This window comes from Salmo salar, chromosome 19 (assembly GCF_965601325.2).
Source record: "Salmo salar chromosome 19, fSalSal1, whole genome shotgun sequence".
NCBI lineage: Eukaryota > Metazoa > Chordata > Actinopteri > Salmoniformes > Salmonidae > Salmo > Salmo salar.
The window spans coordinates 1,543,029-1,553,892 of NC_138309.1; the positions used below are offsets into that span (position 1 = coordinate 1,543,029).

Below are 10,864 nucleotides of genomic sequence, written 5' to 3' on the forward strand. Positions count from 1 at the left end.
AACTGAGACCAAGGTCTCTTTTACAGCTGGGCCCTGCGTATACATGTTTACACATACAGTTTAGGTACAATGATTAAGAAACTACACAAGACAAACAAAACGACCCCTAAGTATTTAAAACCTGTTGAGGACAGACGTTCGGCTAGCGGAACCCCGTTCCGCCAGCGGGACACCTAGCCAACAGCCAATGGGATAGCAGGTTGCGAAATACAAAACATCAAAAATCTCATAATTCAATTCTCAAACATACGACTATTTTACACCATTTTAAAGATACACTTCTCCTTAATGCAACCACATTGTCCGATTTCAAAAAGGCTTTACAGCGAAAGCAAAACATTAGATTATGTTAGCACACCACCTAAACAAGAAAAGCCACACAGCCATTTTCCTAGCAAAGAGAGGCGTCACAAAAACCAGAAATACAGCTAAAATTAAGCACTATCCTTTGACGATCTTCATCATAGGACATCATGTTACACAATACATGTATGTTTTGTTCGATTAAGTTCATATTTATATCCAAAAACAGCATTTTACATTGGCGCGTGATGTTCAGAAAATGATTGCCTCCCAAAACTTCCTGTGAATGTGCACATTAATTTACAGAAATACTCATCATAAATGTTGACAAAACATATAACAATTATTTAAAGAATTATAGATATACTACTCCTTAATGCAACCACTGTGTCAGATTTTAAAATAGCTTTTAGGCGAAAGCACATTGTTCAATATTCTGAGTACAGAACTCAGCCATCAATGCAAGCTATACAGCTACCCATCAAGTCATGGCATCAATAAAACTCTAAAATAGTGTTATAAATCTTTCCTTATCTTCACTGATCTTCGGCGGAATGCACTCGCAGTTCTCCCACTTCCACAATAAATTTTCATTTGTTCGATAAAGTCCATCATTTATGTCCAAATACCTCCGTTTTGTTGGCGCGTCCAGAACACTATTCCAAAGGCACGAGGCGGGGGCGCAAATCAATAGACGAAAACCTCAAAAGTTCCATTACTGTTTGTAGAAACATGTCAAACGATGTTTACAATCAATCCTTAGGGTGTTTTTAACATAAAAAGTCGATAATATTCCAACCGGACAATAGTGTATTCATTACAGAAGAAAAATAAAAATGCTAGCCATGCGTGAATGCGCATGAAGTAACTACATGACCTCAGACAGTCTACTGCTTGAACCGGCTGTTATTCCCTCAAAATTCACCATAGAAGCCTCAAACAACTTTCTAACGACTGTTGACATCTAGTGGAAGCCTTAGGAAGTGCACAATGACCCCACAGACACAGTAGTTTCAATAGGCAATGGTTTGAAAGACTACAAGTGTCAGATCTCCCACTTCCTGGTTGGATTTTTCTCCGGTTTTTGCCTGCCATATGAGTTCTGTTATACTCACATACATCATTCAAACAGTTTTAGAAACTTCAGAGGGTTTTCTATCCAAATCTAATAATAATATGCAAATATTTGACTCTGGGCCCGACTATTAGGCAGTTTACTCTGGGCACGCTTTTCATCCGGCCGAGAAAATACTGCCCCCTATACCTTAACAGGTTTTAACATCTTTGATTTCCGTGCATGCAAAGTCAAGTTTTTTTTTGAGCCCTCGATTTTCATTGCGTTGTCGCCGACCATTTTCTCTATGGCATCGGACCTTGTATTGATGAGCCTGGAAAGAGTGGCGATAACACCATTATTGGCAGCGGCATCTGGGCCCAGTTCAAACGTGCCTTTCTTGGAAGTTGGAGGTTTGCTTGGGGTTATAGGCAAAGAAGGAAAATCCTCGTCTGACACGGTGTCATAGTCTGTCAGGCCATTTGTGGCAGTTGTCAATCAAAGCATTTGCCTCCTGTGTAATGACATTGGATGATGGCTGATCATTGCTAGCTGAGGAGGTAGCTTTCTCTTTCTGTCAGCGTGCTGTGACATTTTGGAAAATATCATCTTAAATCATCAATAACCTGGTGTTTTTAGCAAGCTAAGTATTATTTTGGTAGTGAAAAGTGTATTATTTTGAACAATCTTTCAAAAGTTGGTATGCAGTGCTCGGTAGGAAGCGTATGCTCAAGCTGCCATCTTGGAGCCTCTTCCAAGTTTCTGGTTGATGACAACAGTAACGTGAATACGACGATAGGTTGTTAGCAAGTTAAGTTTGCGATATTGACACAGATATTATTGTTATAAAAACAAGTCCAGTCGAGGCCGCTATATAGTAAGTTAAGGAAACGCCGCTTTGGGTTCTAAGGGGTTAATAGCTTAATTTGTTTAAGCTCTAGAGCGGGTGTAATAAATAGACGTAGTATTATTTCACGTAAGAAATCTAGAGTTGTGCTTTGCAAGCACACCTAATAATAATAACACTATATAAGAAATCGAGAGTTGTGCATTGCTTTGCATGCTCACCTAATAAGTGAGAATAAATCTTACAATATTTAAAGGTTGTCTGCTGTCGCAAACAACAGGAATTATTGTCAACCTAAAATACTGTCATATAATCATAAATATATTTTATACAGATATTATACACATGTTCTGTATAAATAGCTTCTAAAATGTATGTAAACAGACCATAAATGTAATCATTTTTATTTTCTTGGAAGCTGTGTATGCTATGATATGATACAATATCAGTACTTTTGCAGTTACAACTTGTCTAAATCCTATCATCAACTGATTTCAGCAAGTGTATGGCTGTGGATTGACTGCATTGTTTGAATATAATGTTGGCATATTGGCAGTTAATTAGAAACATTTATTGGAAGCATTCCTCTTAAACTGGCTGGCTAGTTAACAAACATACAGTGCCAATTCTGCAAAATCATTATTTTACACAATATCTTAGCACAGCACTAACCGTGGTTGACCAACTCCCTGACCAAAATGGCTGACCTTTATCTCATCATAAAAAGGTTCATGTCCATTTTAGTAATTCTAATTCCTAATTCTGTGGATCATATTATGTTCTCTATCTTCACTAATGTGACTTCCCTTTGTATACAGGCTTTCAGCATACCTTGACATCCATCGCTGCCTGGAGTACTTGGGATACCTGGGCTACCCCATCCTTACTCAGCAGAACACCCAAACCACTGCAGTCACAGGTGTGGGTCTGTGTCTGCACACATGTCAACACATCTTTTTTTTATCCTGCATGTAGCCTCTCTAGGAAGATGGACTGTATGTAAACTAGAACCAATAATCCGAGTGCCAAAGTAAACCTCACTCACTATAGTTAGAGGATTAGAACTATTATCTGGTTCAGTATAGGCCCTACAGACAGAATGATATACTGTTTGTATGCCTTCTGTGGATGTACAATGACTCTGAAAGTTCAACTTTGAATATGCAGTTTGACTGGTGTGGAGATTGAATGTGTGGTTTAGTTAGTATATGGGCTACTAACACAAAATGTACACATTTGATGTTATCAATAATAATGCCATTGTCGCATCCTTCAATTGGTCAATTAACCTCAACCAGCCTCCCAGTGTGTATTTATGTTTGTGTACATGCGTGTGTAAAATTGAGGGTGTGGCTGCATGGATTAGGGTAGGGCTACCCAGGATTAGGGTAGGGTGACGTAATGTAAGAGTCTCACCGGCGCTAATGACCTCACACGCACTCAGTCTGTGCCACAGAGGTGAGCAGGTTTAGCTGACCCTGGTATAAAAAAAAAGCTCAAATAATTCCAAAACACCCAAGGTTACTCTTAACCCCACCATCTTAGATCAGATTTTTGCATTCCCCCACATTAACCAGGGGGAAATATGATTGTTTTAAATGCTTTGATAGTACTCCATTTTATTAGTCAATGGTTCCCTGTCCCTAGTGTGTGTGTGTGTGTGTGCGCGCGTGTGTGTGTGTGTGTGTGTGTGTGTGTGTGTGTGTGTGTGTGTGTGTGTGTGTGTGTGTGTGTGTGTGTGTGTGTGTGTGTGTGTGTGTGTGTGTGTGTGTGTGTGTGTGTGTGTGTGTTGCTCTGCAGTGACACGGGAGAAGGCCGTGGACCTGGAGAAGGGCCAGACTCAGCGGTCAGTGTTCCTATGTAAGGTGATTGGACTGCGGGGGACTGGGAAGTCTGTGTTCCTTCAGGTCTTCCTTGGCCGAAACACAGCGGTACAGTCGTCTTACTATTGTTTGCCTAAATATTATTTAGACTAAATATCAATATAGAATTCCTGGTGGAACTTTTTAGTACTTTGTTACTAATAGTACGCCTTGAACTCTTCATTGTAAGACCATTCTGCATTATTAATATGATGTGTTCGAGCTGAGAAATGATGTTGAAAACCTACCCTAACTACTAGCATTACTACAACAAATGATGAGGGTCTGTGTGTTTATTTCAGCAAGAGGAGCATTCCACCGGTGCCTTTTCCTTCTACACCATAAAACACTGTCCAAGTTAGCAACCAGGAGAAGTTCCTCATCGTGAGTACATTATCTTTTACTGTAACCTCAACTCTGACCCTGACCTTTGGTAGAGTACAGTAGCCTCGCCTCCAATCTGTCTGTCTTCTCCTGGCAGCTCTACGAGGTGGACGTGGAAACGGAGTTCCTAAAGGCGTCGGACGCTGCGTGCGATGTAGCATGTCTCATGTATGACACAAACAACCCCCACTCCTTCGACTACTGTGCCAGTATATACAAAGTGAGCAGTATCTCATGTCTGCTTCAGAGCTTCTCTGGTTTTCACAAAGGAACAGAATGTGTTTCAATGAAATGATCAGGAGTCTGTTCTTCAATGTTCTTTACTCTTTTATTTTCCTCTCCCTCCCTTTTCTCTTACCCACATCCTCTTTCTCTTTACCACACCCTTCTCTTCATCCACATATATCTATGTCTTATCTGTAGCAACACTACATGGACAGCAGTATTCCCTGTATGGTGGTGGCCTCCAAGGCAGACCTCCCCGAGGTGAGACAGCTCCACGGGATGACCCCAGCAGAGTTCTGCTACAAACACCGGCTGCCTCCGCCACTCCCATTTTCCGGCCTGTCCCTGGACTCCACCAGCAAGAACATCTACACCAAGCTGGCCTGGGCCGCCATGTTCCCGTACGCATTAGTACACTGACTGTCACATATGGTGTTGAGAAACTAGAATTTCATGTCACATTTTAGTTTATACTCTGTAGTGGTCTGAACCTTTATGCTGTTTCATTTGTCAGTTCATTGATTACTTTGTCTCCCCCCCACAGACACCTGAACGACTCCAACATGAGCAACACCTTCCGGCTGAAAGTGACTCTAGGAGCAGCAGTAGTCACAGTCCTAGGCTTCGCCATCTACAGAGCTTTCGCCCGACAGAAATAACTGGGTTCCTGACTGGAACCCCAGCCCCCCTCTTTTTCCCTCAACCCCAATCTCCAGACCAGTCTTCAAAAACCAACACTCCAGACCAACTGTCTAGACAAACTAGCCATCAAGACAAACTAGCCATCTAGACCTGACAGACAAAACTCATCCATTTTTCTTCATCGTTATTCATACACCAACCTCCCCCGTCCCTCTCCTCATCTTTATTCTGCTATTCCCGGCTACTCCAGATAGTCAGGTCTTCTTCACTGACTAGTTATATTAGTCAAAATAGAGGCTTGTGACCATTTCTTTCACCCTCTTTTGACCTCCTACCTTTCTTGTTCTGCCTTATGGTGTCAAATTCCAGGCTAAGGAGGTACCCTCCCTGTGCTCAATGCAATGATTCCCCCAAGAGCTGCTACAAATATATGCGTGCTTTATCAAATGAGAATATGCAAATACAAGGAAGGTACAACATTTCCAACCCAAGACATTTCCACATGCATCCACAAGTTGTTCAGGAGGAAAATGCGTAGATATTTTTTATTTTTCATATGCAGTATTTCCTAAGGAAAGAAAATAAATCCAAAATGAAATAGGAATTTGGAAAAACATATCAAACTTCAGAAAGACTGGTGTTGTTTAGAAACCAGAGAGCAACATGGCGAATTCATACAGTTCGTATCACGAACCGGGGGGGAGTGAAGACAGAGGGTCCGAATGCATCTCTCAATCAACCCCAAACCATAAAGCACCAGCTATGGAGGAACCTGCTGCAAGGACGTAACCGAGCAACAGACACTAGCTCATTGCTGGGAAGTTGCTGTAAGACCCAAAAGGAGCCCCGCGAAATGTGTCTTCCCACTGAACAAGCCACTGAGATCGACTTTCAGACCTGATTTGCCAAATTCAAAAGCCTCCATGTTACAGACAGTAACGGTAAAATACATGCTATCACTCCTTTAGGTTCTGCTATACTATCGTTGTGGGTGAAACGAACTAGATCAATTTATTAATGTACAGGGTTTTTTTTTTTTAAGAGGTTCTCTGATAGCACCAGTGGTGGCTTGCCAGATAAGAATTGTGGAGGAAGCAATGTCTTGTTGTGCATGAAGAGAAGTGATTATATTGTATCAGATTGATGAAAAAGACACACTGAAGTCTGTAATGCATCCTCCTTACTCATGGAAATCAATAGTGTTAAAACATCCAAATGATTTTGCTGTCATTCTTATTTCATGATATTAAAACTAAATCCTGCCCTGTGCAAATTAACACTCCAAATGATCATTCAAAGGAAAATATCTGCCTCATCTTATCTTTTACGTGCATTCACCACAAATTGGAATTTAGGCCCCAAATTGTATTTCTGCTAAATCAGCCATGAATTGAGTGGGTGTGTGGTGTATGTGTGTGTGTGCACATGTTCATTTGCATGCGTGCATAAATGGATGTGTGTCAAGATTTTGATTGTATGACTTAATTTGCCATTTCTTTTCAAAAAAAAAAAGAAAGAAAAATTAGGATTGTTGACCGTTTTGCCAAACATGTATCCATGACTGTCATAGTGGGGATATTTGTGTGTGTTGGTGTGTGTGCACACACTGGTGCTTTGTGTTCAATGTGTGCTAAATGTGAAGGCCCAAAGGCAAATTAAGGTTAATGTCCAAAATTATCAAATAGATTGTTTGCAAAATTCTACACAATTGTACAGGTTTGACATAAAGATGTTAGATGATCTGGCCTAACATAATGGTGTGTCTGGTTATGCTTTCTTGTAAGGATAAAAATGTATCACAGAACTAATTTTCGATAAGTTCTGAGAGGCCCTCTACTTATAACATTTTTTGTGCTCTTTTGCACTTGAGCATTCAGCATCACATGAATTTAATTAGGGCACTTTGCAGGTATATATACTATACCGACATTTCACTATATTGTGACCAAAAAAACGTTAACAAAGTGACAAACACAAACCTTTTAAAACATATTTTATAGTTTGAATGGACTTCTGTCTTGACTCCAGTGCATGTTTGACATTTTGGACTGCTGAATGCAAAATAGCTGTTGCTATAGGTGACAAATGGAACTCATAGGATAGGTCTACTCTTACCTGTCACCAACCAAGACTGCTCTCCTTTTTTACAAGCAATAAGTAGAATAACTGAAATATTGATGTTAAAAAGTAATAGAAAATAAATGTTTTGGTGAATTTTCACCGGCGACTTACCCGTGTTTTACCAACATGGTTCAGACTTTCTGTTTACACCTCCACAGCCCAGCTCCAGTGTCTCACTAGGCCCATGGCCTCAGTAGACCTGATCTGACTTGGGGCCAAGGCCAGGCCACTGGTAGTTTTCAGATGTTATTTACATAAAAATGGCCATATGTGAACATGGGTTAACACCTTCTCACAAAGCAACTGTCTTGATGATGCAGAGGATGTTGATTCTGGAATTGTCCTTGCCCCAGGTCTTTAGTGTTACATTCCTGATGGAAACGCCATTTCCTGAAAAATTACACTAAAGCTCACATTAACATAATCTCTGTCGACTCGACTAACTAGTGTGGGGTAAGTCTCAGTTGGAAATGGCCATTGGACTACTTTGAAGAAAAGAACATTTGTATATTCTTGTCCTTTTAAGGTTTCTAACTGTTGCCCTGTAAACCACTTCAACAACATGGTGGGAAAGAAAATACAGAGCGCAACCAGGAGATGGAAGTATCGAGATTGAGTTAACTTCAGGTAGGAACATTTGTTTTCTTTAGGGGTGACTTCCTCTCCTTTTCCAATTCCCATCTGCACTGTACAGTAGGACAGAAAAAAAGCTGAAAACAAATGCTCCGCTCAACAAAGAATGTTGCTTCACCTATTGCTCAGAGCTATGTCCAGTCATCAGTATAGAGAAAAATGACTGAGCTACTAAGTTCCTGGCCTTTAGATAGGGTCTTGGGCTTGTTTCAGGATTTAGAAAATGTACATTCTTCAAAGATTGAGAACCTTGAGAACATAAAGAATTAGAAAGTCTAATTTATTAACAACACTACTTAATACTTCATTCTTAATACTGTCATATTTGTTGGTAATTGATCGGTATATGTCTAAAACTTTAATAGCCTAATCAGTTTGTGTAGGTAGAGTGTTGGTTGATGTCTTAAACGTGATGCCCTATATGTTGTCAATTCAAGAAGAAGAAAAAGCCTTGAAGTGGGCATATTCTAGGACCAACTTATTTAATCATATAGGCTATGGTATTTTTAGGGCTAATGTAGACAATCGTTTGTCAGGCCACATAAACGGCAAATAATCCATTCATGATATTACCAGTTTGGATATGGGCACATTACTATCCAAAAGTCAAAACGAGAGCTTCCTTGCAGATGTCAAGGAAGCCCTCGTTTTGACAAATTGTATATGCGTGGAAATTAGTTACTCATTCTTTCATTACTCAATAGCCCTTCAATTACTTTATCTGTACATTTCATTCAAGTTAGGGTTGAGAACTGCATTTCTAGACGTGTGTGCATGCGTAAAATGCGACTAATAAGTTGACATATTTAGAAGATGAGAAAAGTTTATTGTATTACAGTATAAACAGTTTCAAAAGTGATGCAATACATAGTCTGCAGTTCATTACAAATAGACTGAATTAATGGAACATGGCATGGTTGGTTTACAAAAAAGTAGCATAGAGTCCGCATTTGGAGCCATACCATCACTTGAAAATCTTGCTGACGTCCATGCCTACCTACACAGTTCTATACATTGTGTAGCTCAACAATGCTCGCTATTGAAACAAGTGTATTTTCAGAATTACCTCGTGCACAGAGAACAAGGACTCACTTGTTCCAATAGCCTAATCAATAATAATTCCTGATTAGTGTCACATACATTTTCTAACAGGTCCATATGCCTCAGGTTTCCAAGGTTCAGAGAGGAATAATAAATAGTAGCCTAACAATTAATGCTGTTACAAAAAAAATGCTTTAATTCCAGACCCACTTTTTACAGCATCATATAGTGCAATGGAGTGGAAAACAATCTGTAAAAACGGATCAATTCGCATGAGACCATACAAAAATAATATGACATATACAGAAACATTTCCTCAAAGTATTTACAAGTCTCTCTGTAATGTCCATTTTACTTTTTCTTTGCGGCTTTCTTGGCTGCTGCCTTGGGTTTGGGTTTTGCAGCTTTGGCCTTCTTGGGTTTGGCTGCCTTGGCTGGCTTTGCCACCTTGGCTTTCTTTATTACTTTCTTGGGCTTTGGTGCCGCTTTCTTCGGGGACTTTTTCACTTTCTTCACTGACACTTTCGCTTTCTTGGCTTTTGCTGGTGATTTGGCCACCTTCTTGGGCTTCGCTACCTTCTTGGGTTTAGCGACTTTCACAGGCGACTTCTTTGGTTTCACAACGGCTTTAGCTTTAGGTGCCTTTTTGGTGTCCTCTGCTTTAGCCAGTTTGAAGGAGCCTGATGCGCCGATGCCTTTGGTGTGGCGCAGGACCCCGCCACTCACCATCCTCTTCAGAGACAGCTTAATCTGGGAATCGGCATTGTCTCCCACCTTGTAGTGGCTCTTGATGTACTTCTGGACAGATTGTCTGGACGCACCTCCACGGCTTTTGTCTGCCTGGACGGCCGCCATAATCATATCCGAGTATTTCGGGTGTGAAGCAGGTTTCTTGGGTGTCTTCGCCTTTTTAGCCTTTGGGGCTGGAGCTGCCACCGTCTCTGCCATTGTTGACTCTTAAAATTGGTTGAATATGCAGGTTCAGTTCAAGTATTCCCGGCAAACGTGTCACAGAGCGTCACAAGTTTCTAAATTAATATTTCCAAACGTATAATATTCCAAAAAAAGTCCTGGTTTTTGAGAACGCAAAGCTTATAATAAAAAGGTTGGGAGTACTATATGTTTGACACACACGATGAAACGTCACAGCTGATCCTCTCTTAATGTATATTATTCTACAAGCGCTCCTCTGACTTTATGAAGCCTAGGCGCGGACGTGATTGAGAACACCAACGGCCAGCAGCTGATCCAGCAGGCTCCATGGAACTCGCGCAGTCCCGTTTGTGTTTCTTCATCCTCGAACTCTTGCAAAATGTAAAAAGTCAGACATTGCATATGTGTACAAAACCACATGGTTTGAAAGTAGACAATTTGGGCTTCACTGTCATATAAATGTTTTTATATAATTCGCTGACCGACAAACTTTTATTTCCCGAAAACCTACCCGAAGCACAGCGCGTTGTGATCAATTTTGCAGAATTCCTATTAAATTGACCCAAACAGACGGAACCGAATATAAAAATGACAAATGCATAATGAAGACGAATCAATACTTTAACGAATGCACATGGGTTGACCGGTGCAAAAGCCAGTTTTTGCTTTTAATACACCGAAATAATTGTCGAACTAACACAGCCCGGCCATTGACTTTGAGTGACGTGGTTGAGATTATTTAGTGTTAAACCTCCTATAAATTAAATGACAGACTATCTGATGTATGGATAAAGCATCTCTTGTTAATATAGATTTATG

The 10,864-nt window shown here is 40.4% G+C and overlaps 2 protein-coding genes across 2 annotated transcripts; one reads left to right on the forward strand and one right to left on the reverse strand.

The window, feature by feature from the left end:
* Positions 1 to 4,414: 4,414 nt before the first annotated feature.
* Positions 4,415 to 5,796, forward strand: LOC106578293 (mitochondrial Rho GTPase 2-like; the record flags this gene model as incomplete). Its single annotated transcript, XM_014156966.2, has 4 exons — positions 4,415 to 4,450; positions 4,548 to 4,670; positions 4,874 to 5,076; positions 5,220 to 5,796. Coding segments are annotated over 4 exons (477 nt in total), but the record flags the coding sequence as incomplete, so codon positions are not given.
* Positions 5,797 to 8,876: 3,080 nt separating this feature from the next.
* LOC106578255 (histone H1.0-B) lies at positions 8,877 to 10,293 on the reverse strand. The gene has a single exon (XM_014156914.3). The coding sequence runs from the start codon at positions 10,058 to 10,060 to the stop codon at positions 9,464 to 9,466; it is 597 nt and encodes a 198-aa protein (XP_014012389.1). The 5' UTR covers positions 10,061 to 10,293; the 3' UTR covers positions 8,877 to 9,463.
* Between the last annotated feature and the right edge of the window lie 571 nt (positions 10,294 to 10,864).